The 24,417-nt window shown below is 41.8% G+C and overlaps 2 protein-coding genes and 1 long non-coding RNA gene across 7 annotated transcripts in view; 1 reads left to right on the top strand and 2 right to left on the bottom strand.

Annotated features, from left to right (window-relative positions):
* Window positions 1-13,210, top strand: part of MKRN1 (makorin ring finger protein 1) — a 22,636-nt gene extending 9,426 nt beyond the window's left edge. Inside the window, exons 2-8 of one of the 3 annotated variants that reach the window (XM_014517922.2) lie at window positions 3,268-3,396; window positions 5,770-5,996; window positions 9,276-9,502; window positions 10,248-10,462; window positions 11,157-11,267; window positions 11,752-11,890; window positions 12,331-13,210. In XM_014517922.2, coding sequence (XP_014373408.2) covers window positions 3,268-3,396; window positions 5,770-5,996; window positions 9,276-9,502; window positions 10,248-10,462; window positions 11,157-11,267; window positions 11,752-11,890; window positions 12,331-12,543 — 1,261 coding nt within the window. In that variant the 3' untranslated portion in view covers window positions 12,544-13,210. The remainder of the gene's footprint in view (window positions 1-3,267; window positions 3,397-5,769; window positions 5,997-9,275; window positions 9,503-10,247; window positions 10,463-11,156; window positions 11,268-11,751; window positions 11,891-12,330) is intronic. The other 2 variants (XM_014517923.2, XM_025198886.1) reach the window with 2 other exon arrangements.
* Window positions 10,865-12,412, bottom strand: LOC112549570. Its single transcript, XR_003093037.1, has 2 exons — window positions 12,283-12,412; window positions 10,865-11,207 (listed from the first exon to the last, which is right to left on the bottom strand). It is a non-coding gene; the product is annotated as an uncharacterized LOC112549570 (long non-coding RNA).
* Window positions 12,579-24,417, bottom strand: RAB19 (RAB19, member RAS oncogene family). 3 transcript variants are annotated; one of them, XM_006019537.2, is made up of 4 exons: window positions 24,114-24,417; window positions 22,685-22,868; window positions 21,017-21,297; window positions 12,579-12,716 (listed from the first exon to the last, which is right to left on the bottom strand). In XM_006019537.2, exons 1-3 carry the CDS (start codon window positions 24,300-24,302, stop codon window positions 21,032-21,034), a joined length of 639 nt encoding a protein of 212 aa, XP_006019599.1. In that variant the 5' UTR covers window positions 24,303-24,417; the 3' UTR covers window positions 12,579-12,716; window positions 21,017-21,031. The 3 variants fall into 3 exon arrangements, with proteins under 3 accessions (XP_006019599.1, XP_025054672.1, XP_006019598.1); XM_025198887.1 differs by lacking the exon at window positions 12,579-12,716 and adding an exon at window positions 13,347-13,525; XM_006019536.3 differs by lacking the exon at window positions 12,579-12,716 and having other exon boundaries at window positions 18,786-21,297.

Genomic DNA, 24,417 nt, shown 5'->3' with positions numbered 1-24,417 from the left:
CTCAGTCTTCACAGGCTAGGTCAGCTCCCAGACTACCATACAGAGCAGCACAGTTTGGGGAGGAGGTGAGTAGCCAACAGTGGCAAAAGAACAGGTTAAGGACTATTTAGAAAAGCTGGACATACAAGTTCATGGAGCCGGATGGGATGCATTCGAAGGGAGAGGTCCTGGATGATTGGAAAAGGGCAAACATGGTGCCTATATTTTTAGAAAGGGAAAAAGAAGGGTCCAGGGAACTACAGGCCAGTCGACCTCACCTCAGTCCCTGGAAAAATCATGGAGCCAAGTCCTCAAGGAATCCATTTCTAAGCACTTGGAGGAAAAGGTGATTAGGAACAGTCAGCATGGGTCTATCAAGGGCAAGTCATGCCTGACCAATCTGATTGCATTCTATGATGAGATAACTGGCTCTCTGGTTGATGGGAGACCAGTGGATGTGATATACCAGGGTTGGGCAAAATACAGCCTGTGGGCCAAATCTGGCCTGCCAGGCCATTTTATTTGACTTGCAGGGCCCCTAAAAATTTTAGAAAATTTAATATTTATCTGCCCCAGGCTGCTTGTCAAGATGACAGGAGCCAGGGGCAGTAGGACCCAGGGGAAGCCACAGCAGGACTCTGCAATAGCAAGGCCCGCCTGACCCTGCCACCCAGCTGGAAACCCCTATCTAGCAGAAGCTTTGGGCCTAGCTGTATTTTGCCTGCTGCTGATGTAGACAAATTGGAGAGAGTCCAGCAAAGGGTAACAAAAATGGTTCAGGGGCTGGGGAACATGACTTGTGAGGAGAGGCTGAGGGAATTGGGTTTATTTAGTCTGGAGAAGAGAAGACTGAGAGGGGATTTAATAGCAGCCTTCAGCTACCCAAAGGAGGGTTTGAAAGAGGATGGAGCTAGACTGTTCTCTGTGGTGGCAGATGACAGAACAAAGAGCAATGGTCTCAAGTTTTATCAAGGGAAGTTTAGGTTGGATACTAGGAAGAATTTTCTCACTAGGAAGGTAGTAAAACAGTGGAGTAGGTTACCCAGAAAGGTGGTAAAAGCTCCATCCTTAGAGGTTTTCAAGACCTGGCTAGACAAAGCTTTGGCTGGGATGATCTAGTTGGGGATGATCCTGCTTTGAGCAGGGGGTTGGACTAGATGACCTCCTGAGGTCCCGTCCACTTGTAATTTTCTATGGTCCTTTTATAACTTTTGGTGAGATTTTGATAAAACTTCAAGGACACCAAAAATCTGTATAGTTGAATCCTGAGCTTTGATACAACCCAGCCATTTAATTCTCTGTGTATGTATAATTTCCACATTCTAAAGGCTGCTGATAAGAGGGCAGCTTGTCACTAGGAATAGCTGGAAGAATTCTGAGCATCTCTGTAAAAAGATTAATTTGACCTTCAGTGAAAGACTTTATATGGTTTCACTGTAATAAAACAGCTGGTCCATCATGATCCTTAGATGGGTTATAACTTGACTGTATATAGGGAAGGGTGTTCGTGTGTTATGTGGGGAAGGATTACACAAGATCAGATGAACAACAGTGTGAATTCAAGTAAATTGGTTAAATTGAATTGAATTCCTGCTTGGATACTCTTGGTTAGAATTAATTCCAATTAAGGCTACTTTCTTAACATGCAAGTGAATTATTTGTCTCAGATTTATTGGTATATTTTCAGAGGTCTTTCTTGAACATCTCTTTGGCTTGATTTTTATCTAAAAAATGAATGTAGTATAGTTTGAGGCAATCTTTTTGTTTGCTAAACCTGCCCATTTTAAAAAGGAAAGAATTGCCAGTTTGTCTCAATGTCAACAAGGATTTATTTTGGCTTTGTTTATACTTCCAAATGGATTTTAAGTAGATCATCTTTAACATTTTTAAGTTCTATTATTAATTCTCACCTTTAGAATTTGATCATTTGACTCTAAATATTTGTTATCACCCAATTTTTAATGTCCAAATCGGGGAAAAAAAAAATAAAAATATGAATTGTGCTGTTACATCATCAGTTAAAACTTATTCCCAAAAACCTGTATGTCAACACTTAGGCATATGTTAGCAACATATGATATAAAATATATGTGAAATGTGATTGTGACTCAATTTCTGGATTTATTTGATTGTTGAGAATAACATTGCATTAAACTTAAAAAAAATTCACCATACCGCCATTATAACTAGTGTTTAAAATTAGATTTAACGTGTTGTCTTTTAAAAAAGAGCTTCTCTAAGAACATGGAGCTACCAGCATCAGATTGTGTGGTTCTCTAATGTAGGTAGGAAACTTTCTCCCAGATGAATCAGTAAAGAGCAGGAGTGTTGGGAAATTCAGCAATCTAAACTCACCAGTGTCTTGAGACTAGTGTTTGATTTCATTATGTTCGCAGGCAGTGGAAGCATACTGTTGAGGCAAAGTGCATCTGTTCTTTTGGGTCTTGATTCTACTATGGCGGTGTAACTCCTTCAGGAGCTGATGTGTGGTCTTGCCCAGTAACACCACTGAAATTCTGTATGGTACAGAGAGCTCTGTTCTTGGAGAAATTATTACTGATTGATCAAGCAGTACATTTCACATAGTTTATAAAACTTTCTTTGGAAGTGGGAAATTTCTGGCCTAGAGACATTAAGCTTCTGTAGTGTTCTAGTCAATGCAGGAGAATAAAACAGCCGATCTCTTTGCTGAGCTGGTGGTCCAGTCTCTTCCTCTGGAGTTCAGTTATGCTTTGCACTCTAGACAAGGGTAGCATGTTCCTCTCAACCTGTTCTTAGAAGTACAGTCTTGCTGTTTCTAAATATAATCCTAAATTTGAGTGTAGCCCAGGTCCATTTAAAAGGGCATAACTCTGACTAAAGTTGTTTTCTCTGTACAACTTGGAGTTGTGTGTTTTTGTTTGTATGGTGTGTTTTTTTTTTTTTTTATTATTTAGTCTTAGAATGGCTTGTGGGTCAATAGCACATCACTAATTCTGAAATTCTTTAAGTAGTGCTGGGTGCATCTACACAAGATGCTACGTCGCTGTAGCAACGAGCTACAATGATTGTAGCATCAGCGGGCACGAGCTGTGACAGCAGTACTGTGCAGTAGTGTCAGAAATGACCCATGTAGCACTGGGACTGCGCAGTAACAGCAAGTACTAAATGACTGCACAGGTAACAACTGTGAAGTCTAGCCCACATGTAGACATGCCCACTGAGTCTTGTTTCCTGGAAGATCATATGCTATCAGCACTACTTTCAAGTTTCCTTTTTGGCTCAGCTCTGTAACCTTCTGTTTTGTAGGTATTTCATGCATGGGGTTTGCAAGGAAGGGAACAACTGCCGTTACTCCCATGACCTCTCTACTAGTCAGTCTGCCATGGTGTGCAGGTATTATCAGCGAGGATGCTGTGCTTATGGCGATCGTTGCAGGTAAGGAAATGCTGTTGAGTCTTGTCTGTATTGAAAGAGGGAATTCCATCCTTAAGTTTCTTTACAGAAAACTCTGGGGAAGTCGGTGTAAATCTGAACAAATCAAGACTTGACTAATTTCCTGTTGCATTCCAATTTCTAGCTTTTGTAGTAAGGACATGTCCTTTACAGCTCCTCTTTTTACAGTTCATGGTGATGTTGCACATTTTGTTGACATCGCTGCAGGGATAAAGAAATGAAGGTGAAGCTAAGGGAAAGGAGATCATAGTTCATACCAAAGTGACCTTTATACTTGACATATGGAGTGTGCTGTATTTACCTGAATTTAAGACAAACCCCCGTCTCCTCTCCCCGCCCGCCCTCCCCCCAATAATTAGATTCTGGACGTGAAACATTTATAAATTTGTTATTTATAAATTTGTTGTAATTTTTCATGTCCAGATTCTAATTATTGGGAAGTAATCTTAAGTTTGTCCCTCCTGCTACATTAAGGAAAGCAGAATAGGGGGCATGGGCAGGGGGGGAAGCAGAGGTGGGGGACAGGCAGGCAGGGGGTGGGGGGAAGGAAGGGATAAGGAGGAAGGCAGAGGGAAAGCAGTGCCTTCCCCTCCCTTCCCCGTCTCCCCTGCTGGCCCTAAACAGGCTTGAAGGAGGAATTTGCATGCTGCAAAGCCATGCTCCCTGCATAGCTGCTCTGTAGCATGGGGCAGGAATAGCTCTGGAGCTCCAACTAGGAGCTGTGAGGAGCTGCTGTTCATGGAGCCACCTGGTTAGAGACTAGGGAAGCAGTGTGAAGATTCCTTTCTTTCTGCCAGCAAGGGGAGCTGGGCAGGGAGCAGATGCTGGAAACAAAAATCTGCAAGCCACTGATGCTGGGCTCTATGCATAGCTGTTTCTCCCAGCTCTCAGCTGTGATACTCCATTCTAAGACTAGACTTTTTCCTCATGATGAGTGGGGAGAAAAACCTCCTCTTGAAATTGAAAATCTTCTTAGGCACTTTATTATATTTACTCAAACTTTTGAAATAATTTGCAATTGATAAATAGTTCAGCATTGATAGTTTTAACATCTGTCCCTTTCGGGAATTTAATATCTTGATTGTACTCGTTGGTGTTGAAAAGTGACTATTATATTTGTAAGTTCCTTTCCGCGGATAAATAACTGAAATCTTGTTGTAAGGGTTCTGAAATAATTCCTGCATAAGTAAGTGCTGATTTGTGAGCTCAGCCAACAGATGCAAATGATTTGAAACTCTCCCAATGTGGAAAACTTTTCCACAAGGCTAAAATCATGCCGGGCTTTTATTGCTAAAAAGGTCAGAGCTGAATAAACCTTTTAAAACTACTTGTTGATGTCCCTGACTTGACTCCCAACTCATTTTATGTTATGATCAAATACCTTTGTAATAATTTCATGCAGTAGTGCACTTCACAAATATTTATGTTGAAATAAAACCTAGTAGGAGATCTAATCTTTCTTGTGCATAGTGAAAATGCTCAACTAAGACTATACGTCTAGGTCAATCTCTATGCAGCCACTTGTATATGCTTGCCATTACTATTTTTTGTCAGGATGGTGTAGATATTCATGGATATCAAGGCTTAAGCTTCCCAAATGAAAAAAGACTCATCAAAATGCACAGTTTAAATTCCTGTTGGGAACATCACTAGGGTTTACACCGAAATAGGACACCTTCTCTAGTCAGTAATTCTCCACCTTTTACTTGTTACCAATTTTTCTGGCACAAGAAAGTTTGAATCAGTTATATTGATTTCAGCAATTGAATCATTTCTATTAACTCTTCCTAACAAGGTAAGAGTCTTTGACAAATATCTGAGATACCAACAGGAACATAAATCGGTAGTTTATAAATGAGACCTGCCTAATCTGAAACTGGTCAGGACTTGGACCTTTTAAGGAAAGAATACTTTCAGATTGTTTGTGGGTAGGGATTAAAGTTTCTCTCTTCGGTAAACAGTTGACACCCTTTGTAAATCAAGGAAGCTGGGTGTCTAATTTGTAATGTCTAAATATAGTCAGAAGGATATCTGAAAGATGAAAAATGTTGAAATTCTGAGGCTGTAGGAAGTATTAAATGATGACTTACTTGTATCCATTGACAGGACAGCTTTTTGATGCATGTGAAAAGTCCCATGACGGGTTTAGGTATAGGAAGGGCGCACAGACCAATATTTGCTGTGGGCTACTTTATCTCCTACAAAATCATTAAGGGATTTTTAAGGCTTTTACCATAGTGGTATTTATTCATCTTGGTCATTCCTTCTCCCTGTGCTTGCAGATCAGTCCTTTGTACAAAACTATATTGTATAGTTGGTTTCTCTAAGTTCATATGGTGCATTTTAATGTGTTAGATATGAACATACCAAGCCACTGAAACGGGAAGAAGTGACGACTGTGACTCCAGCTGCAAAAACTTATCCTTCAGCATCCTCAGACCTCACATCACTCCCTGAAATACTCGAAGCAAGCACTGGTGAGACAGAAATTGAAAATACAAACCTGGCAGCTGCAGGAGTAGGTGCTGAAGACTGGGTAAATGCTGTAGAGTTTGTCCCTGGGCAGCCATACTGTGGACGTGGTAAGCTGATCATGGCATAACGGTAAATTTCTGTCAGGGGTTCACAAATTTACTTGTAGTGCAAAGTGCTTGTTCAGTGTTTTGTCGTCTTGATACAAAATGCTTTTGTTTCTCTTTCGAGTGGAATCACTGGTTCCCCTCTAGTCTTGCACTGGCTCGGATATTCTTTCATGGGCAGCAGAACCATTCTGCATCAGCGTTTTGGACCACAGAATACTTCTCTGAGACCAGCCTAAACCATGGCTCTCAGCCATGGAAAATGCCAGCTGTTTGTTTTCACTTGTTTTTTGACCACAGAAAAATAGAGCAATTTTTCTGATGCAAAAAATTCAGAAAAACTATGACAGAACGGAATGCTTTTGACATCATGGATCTCTCTTTGAAATCTCTTGTTTATCTTGTGAATCATATGTGTACATCTAACAACACACCACACAAAAGATTGTAAGGTACCCCAGGGTGCTGCAGCAACCTGGTTGAAAATCTCTGGTGTAAACACTGTGTAATGAAAGATCCTCCAATCTTGGTTTCTGCATTGGTCTGAGCATGTTGCCGAATCTCCTGAAGAATACTTCCTTTTAGAGTGCAACAAGTTGTCTATAAACAAGAAAAAATCCAGCTAGGATCCAGAAAATATGGCCACACACAATTCCAAATAGCAAACTGAAGCCAAAATGGTCGTTTTCATTGCATCCTGACAAGGGGTAATGCTCTGAAGTTAAGTCTTACAGTTCTGAGAGAGAGATTTTTGTGGGTTTTTTCAGCATCCTGGATGTCATCACATCTGTGTACTGAGCCGATAGTTCTTGCTTTTGCTTGAGTGAAGAATGAAAGGCGCTGTCTTACTAGTAAAGGACTGTCCCTCAAGTTTTACTGGATAATCATTTGGCTATGTGGCTGGGGGCCCTATGTCTTCAGAAGCTTGAAAATCTGCCTGACTTCCTTTCTGGTGCTTAATACATGCCATAACAGTGAAGTGGTCTCTTTTTTTACTGGGGCAAAGGAACCCTCTGGCTAAAAAATCACATGTATATAGAATCAATTAAGTACTGGATCTGAGTCTTTGAATTTCCAATACTTGTTCCCACCTCTTAGATCAGATCTTTTTGGCGTTTCTTTGGTGTTTGAAAGCTTAGGAAGGCATCTTTCCTAATACCTGTAACCTTATTGGCTTTATTGAGGCTATGTTGTTTTTTCTACTGGGTTTGGCTTAGAGATTAGTCACTGGAGCAGTGTATTCTCCTGACTGCCTCCCAAAGTCTCTTGTCATTTTGGAGTTTTTCAGAGCTTTTTCTATTTATAGATGGGCTCATCAGTTACTGTGTTCTCTGCAGTCCCAGCTGTCCTAGATCAGGTAGGGATTTCTCCTGAATACATCTAAAAATGGTCCCTTGTAGATGTATGGGAAAAGAAACAGACATAAAGGATCTTCCCTTGTCTTTGAAGGAATAAATTGAACCAAGTCCTATGAGAATATTGTATTTTAATACATTTCTGATAACAATGCAGCTCTAATTAATGTCTTGGAGCAACTGAAGGAACCTAGATGCATCTAGGCGCTGAGTTTTTGTTTGTTTCTTTTTAATATGGGTATTTTGGTATCTGTGCCTTTTTAGAAATCTAGTTCTTGGAGTTGAGGAGAAATATTACTGAATTAGTGAGCCCTTTAAACTTCATAAGGAGATATTGCTATAGCTAGTGTGCTGCTTTTCAGTAGCAAAAACCCACTGAGATTCTCAAGTAGTTGAGAGCCATAGAATCAGGTCTTTTCAAGTCTTTGTGATCCACTTCTCTGAACAATATTTCAGGACACTGATCTAGTTCTTTTGGTTCTTAATGTGGATTGCCGTTTATCAGACAGTTGAAATATTGTTTTGTACCTTTAGTCCAAGTGCCTACCCTTCATTAGTCAAGAGATGTAAGCTGTTACTTAGTGTCAAGAGCTGCAAAATACAACCTTGCATGCAGCTAATGTTTCTGATATAATAGGCTGTTCTAACAGAAATAATCTTAAGTGTCTTGCTCTAAAGAGCTGTAGCCTACACAAGCAGCAGGCTAATGTGTCTGACTGTAAGGTTTTATTGAGGTAAGGTTTCCAGAGCTCCAGGCTAGTTCTGGTAAGTATCCTTCATTTTACATGACTATGCATTGATTACAGTGGAGACACTATACCAGTTTGAATGGTGGTTAAACTAGTTTGTTTCCAACTGTTCTAAGGTTTGTTTTAGCTGGCATGGACTTGACTAAATTATGTTTTAACTAGTTATAACAGAAGTGGAACAAGGTTCTTTAACTTGTTTCAGCAGGAGTGAGTTAGAGTTAAGGTGATACTTGCTGAACAAAACCCTGCTTAAAAAAATAATTGAACCATTATCAGAACTGGTGAACTTGTAGAGCACTGACTGTATCCTAGTAAGTTTATATCTTGCCTCTTACACTATATTGACAGCTTGGCCTTGGGTGGGCTAGAAGTTTGGAGGGCAGGGAAAGGTAGAGAGTTGAAATTTTGTTTGTGCTTGCTTCCTTGCTTGCAAAACAATTAAATTGGTTTAGGGCATGGCTGTCAAATTGGCTTTGGGCCCTGGGCCAAATTTGGATTGCAGAACTCCTTGCAGGCTGGATCCAGCCCAGGGCATGAGGAAGTGGTAGTGGTGGCAGCAGCTCTGGCTCTGACCTAGAGCATGTGGTGGCAGCAGCTTGGCTCTGACCTAGGGCATGTAGTGGCAGCTCCAACTCCTCTTTCCCCCTTGCCCCATGTGCCCTGTGCCAGAGCCAGAACTGCCCCTGCCATATGCCCCATGTTACAGCGACAGCACCAGCTTCAGCATTGGCTATGTGGCAGGGGCCCACAACCAGGGAAGTAGGGCTGCAGCAGTGACAATAGATGAAGAGGCTGGAGGGTGATTAGGGCTGTATCAGCCCTTGTTAACCCTCCTGCTGCTGTTCATCATTTCTGCTGGAGCATGAGAGCACCGGATTCTGTGGCAGGCCACATCTCCCAACTTTTGGTGGTCTGCCTGTAGTCCAACAGGTTGGATAGAGTGACTCCATGGGCCAGATCCAGCTCATAGGCTGGATCCAACTTGCGGGCCATATGTTTGACACCCCTGGCTTAGTGTAAAATTTTTTTGGGGGGTGATTTGTGTGATTTGAGACTTGCATTCTCTGGTTAAACTCTAGCTTGCTTACCTATGGTCTTTAAAGATTAAAATACCATTTTGGAGTCTGACTACTCCAGTTTAACACATTGTTTCCTATCTATTTAACTTTTGCCTCCAGCTGCCCCTTCCTGCACTGAAACACCCTTGCAGGGAATGGTGATTGAGGAGGAGTATGAGAAGCAGCAAGCAAATGTGGAGATGAAGAAACAGCTGTGCCCCTACGCTGCAGTAGGAGAATGTCGTTACGGAGAAAACTGCGTGTATATCCATGGGGATGTATGTGACATGTGTGGGTTGCAGGTCTTGCATCCAGTTGATGCTGCACAGCGATCCCAACACATAAAGGTAAACACACAAATAATTTTTGTGTTGAGCAGTATCAAGAAGATATTTGTCATTTCCTCCCTTTCATTAAAAGTTGATTGTATGCAAGTTGGTTAGTTTAATGAAGCTGATGTTGCAAACTTGACTTCTGGTCAAGGCTGTTTTAAAATAACTGTATAAAAAGGAGTGAACTTTGAAGAGTCTTGTATAATGGTACAAATACTGAGCTAAGGAGAGAATTATGGAGAAGTGAACAAATTTGTGATTTTAAAGCAGGGCATGGACTTGCTGCATGTAAGCTGCTATGTGGTTCCTGACCGTAAGCATGCTCTTATCCTGTGGTGAGTGAAAACGTAGGAAGTACCCACAGTTTAGCTTGCAGTTAGCACCAGGCCTTTCTAAACTTTTGCTTAGTAAGAGCATGTGTGTGGGCAGTTACCACAGAGCAGTTCTGTTTTTGGCTGGTGGAAAATGGGTTACTTTTCATACAGGTGTTCTTGTTTGCGTCTTATTTCAGTTTGGGTTTGTTGGTTCTGTTTAGTTGAGTTGTTCCTGTGTGCAGCCAGATTTGTTATTGGGAAGGAACTTGATCTAACTTTTGCCTATAATTATATGAGAAACTTTTTGAGGACTGATCTCTTGCTCTTAATTCAGGACCACATTTAAACACTAAAACAGACAAACCAAAAAGCAAGCTGAATTCCTAACTCTTAGCTGTTCATCTTGTCCCTTGCTATGTTTGTATTTGCATTTCTCTCTTTTTCAGTCTTGCATTGAAGCTCATGAGAAGGACATGGAGCTCTCCTTTGCCGTCCAGCGTAGTAAAGACATGGTGTGTGGGATTTGCATGGAGGTGGTGTATGAAAAAGCCAACCCCAGTGAGCGCCGTTTTGGGATCCTCTCCAACTGCAACCACACTTACTGTCTCAAATGTATCCGCAAGTGGAGGAGCGCTAAACAATTTGAGAGCAAGATTATAAAGTGAGGCACTTTTCCCATTTTGGTTGTGCTTTGTTACTTTGGAAAAATTTAGTATCTTGTGATAACTTGGAACAAACTCCCCCTGCACACAAAGACTACGTTAAATGCATTCCTAACGTTAACCTGGAACTGAAATCATTTTCTAGGGGTAATTTTTACTCTGACCTGGTTAACATCTATTAGGAGTAAACAGTCTGCTTATTTTGAACAAAAGCCATGTTCTGTCATTAGCAAGATGCTGCCCAATTTGTTACTATTGTAAAGATTTCAGGCACTCAGATTAGACTGAGATCAGATTAACCAGTTCTGATTCTGTTTCTTAACTTTTTGCTGCCCTACTTCATCATCTAGCTGACAAACCGTTTCCCCTTAAGAACCCAACCAACCAAATACGAAAACGAACACAAACTAATAAATTTATTTAAATCTAAAGCAAAAGGAGTCTGTGTGAAATGTTTTTCCAAGTTCTTTTTTGAGACTTCCTGACCAGCTGCTGAGTTGAGCTTTTAAAGAAGAGGAAGAGTTTTAGGGTGTCGTCTTGTGCAAAAGAATGTAGATTGAAAAAGCCCATGCAGCCAGTGTCCAGGTACAATAACATACAGCTTTAAAGATGGGTACATGCCCTAGTTTGTTTGTAACAGGAGGGAGCGCCCTGTCATGTGGAATTTTGCAGCACGGTCTGTTCATTCCCCAGGTCCTGCCCAGAATGTCGGATCACGTCGAACTTTGTCATTCCAAGTGAGTACTGGGTGGAGGAGAAGGAAGAGAAGCAGAAACTCATTCAGAAATACAAGGAGGCAATGAGGTACGAGCACTGCAGCCTTTTCTCAAGTCAAGACTGCAGAGATAAGGGCACACCTGCAGAAGGGTGTTATCTAAAGCCCTCTCATACCTCCCTTCCAACCCCCTGCACATGAAATGTGTCCTTACCTATCCACCCACAGATGCATGCATCCACACAATCACCCAGCTGTTCCTATCCACTTCTGACTTCACAGCCTTCCTTACCCACACAAAATACTATTCATACAGCCATAAGGTAGTACAGGCTTGTGCGCTCTGATCAGCCTCCTTATGCATGCATCTGCCCACACACCTATTGGGGTGTGTGTGTCTGTGTGTACATAATGTGATACATCATTGGTATGTGATGCATTTGGCTGATTTGAAGTGGCTTCAGTGACAAGTGGAATCTATTTAAAGAGACCCCCTTGGACTATAGGCAAATGCAGTACTGAATTCTGCTTGGGTCTACTTTGAGTAAGGGTTGCGATTATTTTCCTTTCCAGCAACAAGCCCTGCAGGTATTTTGATGAAGGCCGTGGGAGCTGCCCATTTGGAGGGAACTGTTTTTACAAACATGCATATCCTGATGGCCGCCGAGAGGAGCCACAGAGACCGAAAGTGGGAACATCAAGTAGATATCGGGTAAGCTTCAGTGTTTTTGGCCTTTCTAAAAGGGATTGCGTAGGAGGGAGGCATGGTCAATGGGCTGTCTGGGGAGAGGGAAGGAAAAAATTATCTCTGCAGACCTCTGGATTTACTTTAGTAGTAAACAATATAAATAATGGATTTGAGGAGGGGGGCAGGTGGTTCAAAGACTGGAAATGATGGAGAGCAGTATATGGAAGTTGCTTAACATTTCCCAACTTGGCTTATGTTTTAGAGATTCAGAGAGGTTGGCGGGTAGCTGGAGTAGCAGTTTTTTGTAAAAACCAATTCCATTGGGGAACCACTGTTGTCTTAAACAAGAAAGTTACTCGCATGTTATGCCTGGGGGGCTGGCCTAAGGCACATAAGCCCCTAAGGAGAGTACATACCTTCAAACACTGGGTCACACTAGGGCAATAACTGTGCTCTCTTTGCAGGCCCAGCGGAGGAATCGGTTCTGGGAGTTCATCGAGGAGAGGGAGAATAGCGACCCCTTTGAGAATGATGAGGATGAGGTTGTGACCTTTGAGCTTGGCGAGATGTTGCTCATGCTTTTGGCAGCTGGTGGTGACGATGAGCTGACAGACTCTGAGGACGAGTGGGACTTGTTTCATGATGAGCTAGAAGATTATTATGACTTGGATCTATAGCACCTGTCAGTGGAGTTTGGACTGTCTGCTCGGTTTCAGGCAGTAGCTATTTCCTGTGGTGTTGTGGCAGTGCCTGTGTTTCTCCTAGGCAGGCCTATCAATTCCAGGTGCTGTTGTAATAACTTTTACCCAGGGTCTGTCTCCTTCCCCTGCCCCAGGAGTGTTTGTTTTCTCTGTTTAAAACAAATAACAAGAAATAAATCTTTAAAATGTTAGTTTTTGTAAAATGAATTTAACTGTCAAACAGTTAGCTTAGGTTTGTTGCTTCATCTGTGTACCCAAGAGGATTCACCCAGTTCCAGGGTTAAAGTGTTTACAGGACTTCCACACTCATCTTGAAGAGCCCAGATACAAAAATGAGCAGTGACCATGTAGTGGGGGATGTAAATTGGCCAGTGGCCTTTTTCTGCTATGGACTTTGAATCGATACTTCAGGCCAGACATATGTACTCTTTTTCTGGCTTCAGCTCTGTTCCAGCCCCCTCATGTACACGTCTTCATTTGTGGTTTTGGTCTCTTGTTTACTTGCACATTACTATTACTACTGTGTAACCAGAACCAGGTGCAAATGTTCCGGGTTTTTACTGTATTTAGCATGAAAGGAAAATGTCTTTGTACGTGAAAGGAGAACTTCCTATGTGTATATACAAATAAATGCAGAGTTGGATCTCGAAGGCTGAGAGACTCTGTGTTCAAAAAAAAAAAAAAAAAAGGAAAACAAAAAATACCTTTCATCCCCTTTTGGTGTATGAAGTCTTGCCTTCGATCGGATGTGAAAAGAGTCTAGTGGGCTTGGCCCAGTCTGCGGCTGTGATTTTAATACCATTGGATTGATAGTTGGTGCTACCTTAATGCACCAGCTCTCTCTACTGCATATTATGAGGGTTGGCTGAAAGTAGAAATATGGCTAGCCAAAGAGGGATCTAAAAGTACTCTTTTCCAGTAGAACACAAGCTGGGATCCTGTAGTTGCACTGTTTACTCTTAAAATAAAATAATAATTATTATTATTAATTTATGACACTGATAACTATACAAGCCATGAGCTTAACTAGGAAATAGCTGTGCTTCTTAGTTGGTTCAAGGCATGTGCGCCTCATCACATTTGAGTTGTGCTGATTGCCTTGTAAAGCTGTTCAGCTTGTTGCAAGTTATTGCTTACAAAAAGAACTAGCAGCTATGCAATGTCAGGCTATATAATTCCACTGAGATGAGGTCATTTTGCCATCAAAGTCCCACTGCAACAATGCTAACCTTGCTGTTTCTGACTCATGGATGCCCTATAATCTGTTCTCCTACCGCTCGTTCCCTAGACTGCCTCTCCTTTCACTTTTTACGGTGGGAATAAGAAATTGTTCCAAGGTCTCCAATGTATTGTTTTGCAGCTGCCTTTTTGTAAGCACTTTTCCCAAATAAAAAAAATTAAAGAAGTCTGTCTGTTCTTTATGCTCAAAGCCTCTAGACTTCAGCTTACACTTTAGATACTCAATGCAAGCTAGTCTGATTTCTAACTGTTCTAGTTGTGTCATAGGGTTAATGCAGAATTTCATTTTGGCTACAGCCTTATACCAAATAAATTCTATCACATAAAAATATTTTAAGAATAAGGACAGCTGAGCTCACCAAACTATCAAAGGATACATGGGCTTGGTGTTGAGAGAAAAGGGGGTGGGGGGGGCAGGGTGTCCATTCTTGAAACTACATTCTGAGACATGGACTCAGTTCTGCTTCTTTCTGTATTTAATTGCATGATTTTGGTGCTTTTGGTGTCAGGGATTGGTAACTTCCTTATGTATAATTTGAACTATATGCTGTAGTCCAGATAGCACATTACTAGAGGTTGAATGCTTCCTGGTAAACCGTCTGCTGCTGTTCTATGGGCCTGTATATATTCTAAAGTACCATTCTCTTTGGGAATCAGATAAGAGAGAATGATATTGTCATGGAAATATATTTGCATGTTGTGAAGGAAGGGAAAGTACGTACTCTTGAAACCAGATCTAGACTATTGTGCATGCAAAAAAAGATCTTAGAAGTGACTAGCAGAATGCAACAAACCAAGTAGAAGGAAATAAAAGAAAGATTTGGAAGTTTGTAAAATAAAAATTAAAAGTATCAAGAGAAAAGGAAGCTGGAGGTTCGTGGGAAAGACCGAATAGGAGAAACGGGAATAGGTGTAGGGAGGATAACAGGAAGTTCAAGGAAATGAGGAACAGTGTTTAGTGGAGAGAATGAACCAAAGATGCAGACTGATTTATTGTAGTCTTTACAGGAAGCTGTGTGCCAAAACATTTCTGAATACAAGCACAGTTGTGTTTTAAGTACCAAGAAAAGATTCTTTAGGGCTGAGATGGCGAGGTTGGATTGTGTGTGGAATAATGCTGCTTTTGTCTTCCTGAATCTTATGTATGTTTCTGTACATAATGGGAGGTACAAAAGTGTAGTTGGTTTGATTTAGTGTATAAACAATGTTGCTGCCGGCTCTGGACAAATTTACCTAGTACAGAATTCCAGACAGTACAACATAAACCTTTCTCTGACAAACTTTGCTTTATAAATTATGCTGTTTTTTAATGCAGGAAATTGCATCTGTGCCCTCTTACATTGTCTGCCCTCTACTTGAACATGGCTGTCTGTGGTCCTGACTATTAAGAGCTAGACTTCTTCCATAAATGGTCTTGAATTTAACTGTGACTTCTGTTATCAACAATGCAGTAGTCCTGCTCCTTTGAACACAAGATGCACACACATTTCCTGACTCTGTTTGGCTTTATTTCCTCCCTCCCCTCCCCTGCTCCTCAGTAAAGACAGTTTTACAGGGCTACTACTGTGGTGCACATGAGAGCTTTTACTTTTTGGGGGGGTTTTAATTCTAAAAATGCAGGCTGATTTTTTTTTTTTTTTTTTTTTTTTAGAAGAAATAGCTTTCTTTTAAAAAATGCCTTAAAATTGAAGGAATGTGAACATACAGATTTTGATACTTGCTATGTATCCTCTGAGTCTTTAACATTTTTATTTTCCCCCCCCTTTTTTTTTTCATGGTACAAACATTGAAAGGCAATGAATTTAAAATGGTAAAAACATAATTGGCAACAATTACCATATGGAATAAGATAATTATATTTTCCTAAAGTTTAAAATCCAGAAAAGGAGAAAACTGATATTCATGGTGTGATAACCAGGACGAAAAAAGGATACATCATCTTTGCCTCGAGGCACAAAAACCCACCAATGAAAGCCTGGAAATAAGAGAACTTTCCCCACAGCAACATTTTTCCTGAAACTTGCTCAGGGTATAACCTTTATTAATGTAATTGCAATTTACAATGGCTCACTTGGACTTAAGTATCTTGCTGTAGTGTAGTGTGTTCAAACTACCCATATCAATTGATGGGGACTTGTTTACATGGGTGCACATGGTATATCCAACTATTATCAGGTTAATACAACAGATGCGCATACCAATGTTTAACACAAGTCCTGGGAATAGGGCTGTATGCCAAGAGCAATGCAGAGTAGGACAATGTATTTGTTTTCGATGTGAGTTACTGCAACACTGTTTTTCCTAATGATAACTTTAGAATGGTGTCATCACCTGCATAAAGTCATGGGAATTGGGAAAGCCTGCTCTATGGCAGGAGATTTGCAACAGCATTGGCAGTAGCTGTGCCTGTTTTGCACATTGACATACACTGAATCATTAAAGCCCTCTACCCTCTCCAACAAACTGAACCTACATTCTGGGGCAGAGCCAGAGATGGGGGGGGGGGGGGCGGGTGTGTGTGTGGAGAGAGAAATAGCATCTTTTAAATTTAAAAAAAAAAATGATTTCCATTAAATACATAGAACTGATAATGCAGTCACAGCAGCGCCACTAGGTTTGACAGCCAGTCCATATTTCAGTGTATATTCAGTAATGGTTTGGTTTCGCACCTTAGACAAGGCCTATGCAAAGGTCTAAAGTGGTGTGTAGACTTAACCAAAACTGCCTTTAAAAACTTTACAATAGCAATTATTGACATCCAAAGTTTGCTATAAGAAGTGCTTGCTTACATTATAAAATAAATAACATTTATAAAATGTTTTGTGAAAGAAATGTAGTACCTTGATGAAACATGAGGTAAAAATATTAGCAGTAGCTTAATTGCTTAAGATCCCATTGACTTTCAATGGGACTTGGGCTTCTAATACTAAAATCCATTTTGGAAATGAGACTTGTGCTCGATCTACAAGCCTTGGTCTTCCAATGTTGAAGTATTTGTAGCTGTGAGTTGGATGCTTGGATTCCCTTTGCAACACATGGAAAGAGTTGAATGGCCAAGAAAGGGATGCCTTGTGGTTTTTTAGCTGCTACTCAATCAGGGGGAGGAGGAATTCACTTGTGTGCTATTGTTGGGAGGCAGGGCTTCTGTTGCTGTTCCTGATACAGCTGAGAACATTGGGTTACTTCAGTAGTACTATACCCAGCTCAGTTTCCTCTAGCAGAATCATGACCCTGATATGAAGGAGACATGATATCAACTTAAACAGCCATTTGCGATTAGTCTTGCATGATTTTTAAAACATGTTTGAGCAACATTGGCCTCTTTTCACATTGATAGTGCAGCCACAGTTGCTGAATGGGACATGGAAATGAGTAATACAAAGCTGTTTATGAAATGCCATTAATCTAACTCCTGCTATTTGCTCTGCATTTCCCTCTCAGAGCACACAAGGCAAGTTGTTTTGATTTTTTTTTTTTAAAGTGCTACAGGACCCCATCCACACTCATTTCTTCTCTCTTTACTCCACTTCTCCAGCAATATCATCTGTACTTTTAACATGTTTTGACCTTTCCATTAAAGCTGGCATAAAATGGAAACAAGACTATATGCAAGACTATACTAATGGAATCAGAACTCTGGGTAGAGGTGACATCTTTTATTAGACCAACTATCCACCAAGGAGAAATTTTACAATATTTTCATTTTCCTATGCCTTGAAGGAAGGCGAGTGTGCCCAAAAGCTTGCAAATATATATTTTTTGCAAATATCTAGTTGGTTTAATAAAAGATGTCACTTCTATCCTGAGTTCTGATCCCATTAGCGTGGTCTTGCATTTAGTCTTGTTTCTGTTATCTACCAGCTCTCTAATGGAGAGGTCAGAAAACATATTAAAATTACAGATAGCATTGCTGGGGAAGTGGAGTAAAGAGGGAAGAAATTAATGTGGATGGGGTCCTGTAGCAGCTTTAAAAAATTCAAACAACTTGCCTCTTGTGTATTCTGAGGGGGAAATGCAGAGCAAACAGCAGGAGTTAGATTGCAGTGTTTTGGCAAGCTGGTAGTTGATAACTGCCATCTTATATGCTCTTCAATTTAAGTATCCATTAAAGTTTCTAGCACTAACCTTACAGCTTTTTCTATGCTGGAGATTGAGCTAACCAATAATATTGCCTAGTGTAATGCTCCAAGAATAGGACTCTCATTAGCAATTGCTGCAGTCACAGGTGGCAAGGTTCACATCTTGCTCCCAGAACTAATCCCAGCACCATTATTATGCTCAAGGGCTTCTGGCAGATCTCAAAATGGAGTCAATCAGTAGCAGCTCATTTGAAACTATGGGAGAGGTCAAACTCCTCTGTTTCTTTTTCAAACCAAAATGAAGATTAGGATGATTGGTTGAAGCACATTTCTTAGATAGGATTATCTGTCTGAGCTACTGAGAATTCCCCAGAGAAGTCCAGGAAAGGAACCTGTGCCAAGTGAAGCACAGCTGCAGTCACCCCCTGATACCCAGAACAGTGCTCCAGAACTATTCCATCAATCTTACCATTCACTCTGGAGAAGAAAAAGCGTCAGTAGCTCAGAGAAACCCAGCTGTACCAGATGCTTAATCAGCAAGGGGAAGACGGGCTTGGGGAAGGACTAGCAACCCCAGAGGCAGGCAAGGTAATGTGCTGATACGTGCAGGTATATGCATTTAAGAGGAGCAAGGGATTTCAGAAGCTGCACTTCCTCATTAATTTTGAAGCCTCTGATTCAGCTCTCTCATTAGCAGCAAGAGAAAGATTAGCTACTAACTTCTGTTGGCAGGATTCTTATTGTTGCATTCTTGGCTATCTGAGGAACCCAAATAGGTGAATGTTTTTAATGGCATTTTTAGGAAGGGTAAATATGCTTTCAAGGAAGGGAAATGGTAACACTAAGCAAGTAGAATCGCTCATAAGCAGGGCAAGATTTGCCATGTAGGCTATGGACAAATTTGTAAAACCAGACACCATGTCTGTAGCACTATTTCCCCACAAATTGTGTGGGGGGGGGGGCAGGGATGTTTAAACATTTTAAAAGACATTCCTCCCAAGAAACCAAGACTTGTATTAGGCTATATGACCCTGCTTTCCAGCATGGGGAGATCCAAATACAGGAGTAACTGATTAAAAGATACTTTGATTAATTATGTCAATAATGTAAACTAGTTTAAAGGTAAATGGCAACAAATATGGGATGTAATTGTGCAAAGGGTCTACTGCCCCAGGAGGGAGCATAAGTTACTTAGGCTAATGTTGAACTGGAGAGAGAAATTTAGGCTAAATGGCAGAGAGAAAGATGACAACTTTCAGTTCTTTTGCTTTCTGCTACAGACTGACATTCAGAACACTTCTGCCCCTGTTGGTTGCAGATAATTGTATTAACATCCATGCTTAACATGTTAATCAAGAAGTCAGGCTGCAAGCAGCACTATTCAGCATTTTATGTTTGTACTACATATCACAACTCTTAACACAGGGTATTAAGTCAACTTTTATTTTTCATGTTTAAGTAAGATGCCTTTTTGTACAGGGATTCTGCCACATCTTTCCAAAACTGGAAAAAGAAACTCAAACCTTTGGCAAATTTCCAGCCTCACCAAGCTTCTAAGGTTTCTGTGTTTGTGATAAGAGATGTACTTCACTGTTGCCTAGTGGAACTTCTGGCTTGTAGTTCAGTGACAGCAGTCAGAGCAGGACATAAGTATATAAGGACTGTTCATCTATTACTGACCTCCTGTTCTAGGAGGTACTCTCCTCTAGAAGAATGGGCAGAAAAGTCCTTGGCTCCCTCTTAGCCAGCTGTGGAAATAAGGACTCCGTTCTTAGAACTTCATGCAAGTTCAGGAAAACTCTACTAGCAGAAACCTCTTAAGTGAAAGGATGGAAATCTGTTCACTATTAATACCAAATGAACCCAACTCCCCTAACAGATCTCGGTGAGCTTCTCCCAAAATAGTGAACAAATTATGTGTTTGGAGACTAAAGCAACAGGTATTTGGTGAAGCCCACTTTCCAAAGGTCACACAACAGGAAACACTAGCTCTCAGTCACTGTAAGCAGAGCTTCATGATCCAAAAACTGTGACTGGTACCCAGCCTCTTACTGAAAAATGCAGCACTTAAGTAAATGTTCATCCCAAAGGACAGCTTCACACTGCTCTGTTCATGATCTTTTTTTAGACCAAAGTTACTGAACTATTCTATCCATTTAATCATAATCAGCTTTACAAAAACCTGAATACTCGTTTACAAAGTTCCAGGGCCAAGATCCTAAGCTACCACCTTCCCCCAGCACAGCACTTTTAGATGTGCTGATTTTAATGAAAAGCCTTTCATTTCCAATAGGAAATGTACTTCACAAAGTAAGTAACTCGAAGCTTCTCAACTCTCAGATGAATTCAGTCACTTAGTCCTCACCTGGGGTTTCTCTCTCTCTCTCACTGAAAATAGCATCTCCATCACAGAAAACACCCTTAGTACTACTGAAAAACAGCAGAGAGACCAAAGTGTAAGACTGATGACAGCTCTTCTCGTTTCTCGACACTTGGGAAAAAAAGATGAGGTATTCCTTAGATATGCAGTGCTATTTGAGCAGTGGGAATGGAGTGTAGGCTGTTTGGTGAGGAAAGGGAAAGAAACACAAACAAAACCCTGATGGAGTGACACTGCCCACCTGATCACAAAGTTATGCAGCTGTAATGGAATGGATAACTAAACACTTACAGAGTAAGCCAACCACACTGACAAGGACAGATGCAATGGATGGTAGGGATTGCAAACTGAAAAGCTATTTATGAAGACTAGATAATTGCACCTACTGTACCCTAAAGGAAACAGTCAGCACAAGGTCCGAGTGCAGCTACCCTCTGGCACAGCCAGTAGAGCAACTGTTCAAGGATTCAGTTCAAAGGCTATTCTATTCAAGAGGCTGTTGAACCCATTTAAGTTTTCATGGTTCTCTTCAAGGGGTCCATTGCTTGCAGCCTCTGAAGTCCTCAGCTCAAAGATTTGGTAAAGTGCCAACAATACATTTAACCATTAGAAAAGTAACACCCATATCCTGGAGAGAATTACAGGCCAACATGGTAAGGCAGCAGTGCATCAGAATGATTATTTAAGGCCAGACAGGAAGCTTTCATGGTTGAAAAAGCCTCAAGATAGCCACAACTTCCACATTTCTTACTATTGAGATGTCTCATCAACAAAGGCACGGGCTCTTCTCTGGACTCTGACTGGCAATCACTGGCCGAGAGTCCAGATAGATGCTGTTGGGAGGATTCTCCCCATGAAGCTGCAAGGTGTTCCTGGCTATCAGTTCCTTTGCCATCAGTGTAAACACCTCCTCTATGTTCTGGGCCTCTTTAGCTGAGGTCTCCAATACAGCCAATAGCCCGTGCTTCTCAGCAAGTGTGCAGGCATCTTCAAACAGGACCTGGCGCTTATCCACAGCATCAGATTTGTTCCCTTTAAAGAAAAGCATGAAAACAATGGAATTCTTTATTCCCAGATAAGTTTTAAAGATACTTTGCAAAGAAGAATTGTGTTTGAGGAATAGAATTATGCACAAAGTTATTGGAATGTTGAATATAAACCAAATCTCAAATTAAGTGCATCTAAAGCCTTTGGCACCAGTAAAGCAAAGGTTACCAATTTATTCAGTCAGTTGCTGATATCCTCTCTCCATCCAATGACTCGTTGTAGGAAAACAAACAGTTCAGGAGCACCAGTGTGGAAAGAATCCACCTGTCATTTTGTAATATACTAGAGGCTGTGCCAAGTTAGAGGAAGAGTCATATTAGAATTAGTGTATGTATGGAACTGGATTTTCTCTAATTAGCATTATGGTCATGAAACCAACTATAAACAAATATTGCCAAGAAAACCTAGTGCACCACACAGAACTTGTTAGTATGACATTACCATTAATATTGAAGTCACAACGCTTAAGAACAAGTGAGTCATATTTCTGCTACAAAATAAGACAACTTTGGCCTGCATCCCAAAACCAATTCTGAGATATTGGTTGAGTCAGGTCTCTGGGGAAAACAGGACAGAGAGACTAATCTTTGGCCTCTACCACCCAAGACTCGGATATTAACTTATTAGCACCTGTAAGGTATTTAGAAAAAGTAGTCAGATAAAAATCAACTTATCCTAGTTGTTAGGCATTAAGATATTAATATCTGGTGCAAGTTAGAATGTACCTCTAGTTAACAGCAATGCTATCAAATAAAATTATTTCCCTGCCTTATTGCTCTGACCAGAAAGCATTATTTTGCTAGTGATAAGTTTTAAACATCCTTGAGCAATTTGGAGCGAGCTTTTCAGCAGATTCCAGTCTTGTGTTGTTGAAAGGCAGTCTTTTTTTTTTTTTTTTTTTTTTTTTTTTACTGGGACTGGGTTTCTGGTCTGTCTGGGTTATCCTTGCTGTGTCACTTACTTGGGGTTGCCAAATCAGCACTTGTGAGGAGTCTGCTGTATACCATTCCCAGAACATGGCTAAGGTAAGTCCACTTTTCCCTCTTTACGACTACACAGGCATAAAGGTCTGAATGTGTTGTTCTTCTTGCTTTTTCAGAGGAGTAATATGATGAACAACTTACCTACTCCATAAATAGGAACAGACTATTTTGAAGCATGCACAAGCAGAGGTCTATACCTCAACACCTACCATGCTTGGAGCCCAGGCTTGCTCAGTCCCAGGAATAGTTTGGGCTGGCATTCTCCTGTTCTCATCCATGCTGCACTCAGCACAGTGCTGGGATCAGGATAGGTAGAAGCAGAAGGTAAAGATGAAGCAAGGAGGCTCATAGATCAAAAAATAACTCAAAGAACAAAGTTAGATTCATACCAATTAACATAATGACCAAGTTAGCAGCTCCATATTTTTCAATTTCATGAATCCAGTGGGGAATCGATTCAAATGTAGACCTCCTGGTAAGGTCATAGGCCAAGATTGCACCATGGGCACTGCGATAATAACTCTGGGTTATTGTCCGGAAGCGCTCCTGGCCTGCTGTATCCCACACCTGAATCTGCAGAAAGAAAGAACAGAAGTGGTAAAGCCCCATGAAGTGCCATTCAATAGACATCAGTGAGATTTTCATTAGAAAGATATGCTGCTTAATACTAATAGGCCCTGTCCCCTGCAGCGACAATCATGTTACTTAATCTAGTTAAAAAAAAAAACAACCAACAACAATTTCTAGATGCATAGAGCCAACCCCTCCCCAAATCACATTGTTGCTGCGTTGCAGCAAGCTTTGCTATCTATGCATGTGCCTATAACCGAGTTTGGATTGACAAGGGCAAAAAAGGGCTCCATCATATCACAACAAGGCTTAGACATCATCCCAACAATACAGATATAAACTGGTCAGCAAACCAGAGCTGTACTGTTAAAGTTTTAGGTGAGCAAAGGAGGAAAAAGAGAGAGAAAGAGTCCCTTGGAGCACAGAGATGGTTGGGCAGGGAGAAGGGAAATATGAAACAGCCTGTAACCAAGCACACAGTTTCACCACAGGATGACCCTGAAGCAACTGCCAGGGAAGCTTTTCTGTGGGTCCCTAGGTTTTCCTGAGGGCTGAATGCTCAACTGGCTTCAGGAAGGGCAGAGACCTGGGAAGGAGGGGCAGAGAGAGGCCCCCTACAAGTCTCTGCTGCAGGACACGTCGCTAGCTTCTTCTCTGCAGTGAAAGGGGCAGGGGAAGGGGAAAGCAGGAACTCCCCCATCTCCAAGCTAGGCATTGAATCCTGAAGAGCTGCATAACATCGCAGAGCTGGGGGGCCTCAAGGGTCTCCCAAAGCCCTCTGGGGAGGGGAGGGGAGGGCAGCAGGGCCGGGCTGCCCTGCACCTGCGACCTCACAGCCAGGCTGCATCCCGGCACCTCCAGCTTCGCTGGCACAGGAGAAGCCAGCATCACCAGGCCTTAAATATGAAATCATGTTGGAAGCTCAAAATTAGTCACATTTACTGAAGAAAATATGCAAATAAGTCCTTTTTTCCTTCATACTGCTCGCTGCAAGTCGCCAGCGAGCAAGTGAGATGTGGGCCATCAGAGTTGCATCTTTTTTTCTGGAGGTGTCACAAGAAAGAGCTGGCAGCGAACCCAGGAGTCAGCGAAGACCCCCGACAGCGATTTGGGGCTCACCCTCGCTGCATCCATGTGCTGCCTCGAAAAGCATCGGACACTTGGAGCCCTTTTCCTATTCCTGGTCCCACAGGGACCGAGGCCACGGTACACACGCGACAGCCACCATGCCCTGGGAGCGGGGCTGACCTTAACCTTCTTGCCGTCCAGCAGAAGCGAGCGCACGGAGAAGTCGACGCCGATGGTGTTGTGGTGGCGCTCGCGGAAGTGGCCGCTGTGGAAGCGGTGCACCACGCACGTCTTGCCCACGTCCGAGTCCCCGAGCAGGATGATCTTGAACAGGTAGTCGCACGCCTCGTCCGGCACCAGCCCCAGCATCGCCCCGCACACCCGCCTACCCGGGGCGGCCCTCCCGTTTAACCACCCCACAAGGCGGCGGCTCGGTAAAGGGAGGGGGAGGGGAAGGCCCCGCGCCCCTGCCGCCGGCCCCACC

This window comes from Alligator sinensis, unplaced genomic scaffold, assembly GCF_000455745.1.
Source record: "Alligator sinensis unplaced genomic scaffold, ASM45574v1 scaffold74_2, whole genome shotgun sequence".
NCBI classification, from domain to species: Eukaryota; Metazoa; Chordata; order Crocodylia; family Alligatoridae; genus Alligator; species Alligator sinensis.
Note: the sequence above shows the minus strand (reverse complement) of the source record. Positions and strands in the feature narration are given on the sequence as shown.

What these genes read in the sequence shown, in the direction of transcription:
- RAB19 (XM_006019537.2), bottom strand. Translation starts at nt 24,302, where the DNA reads ATGCTGGGGCTGGTGCCGGACGAGGCGTGCGACTACCTGTTCAAGATC. An exon ending in TGGACGGCAAGAAGGTTAAG is followed by an intron (nt 22,869 to 24,113) that starts GTCAGCCCCGCT and finishes TTCTTTCTGCAG; the next exon opens with ATTCAGGTGTGGGATACAGC. An exon ending in CTTGGTCATTATGTTAATTG is followed by an intron (nt 21,298 to 22,684) that starts GTATGAATCTAA and finishes TTTTCTTTAAAG; the next exon opens with GGAACAAATCTGATGCTGTG.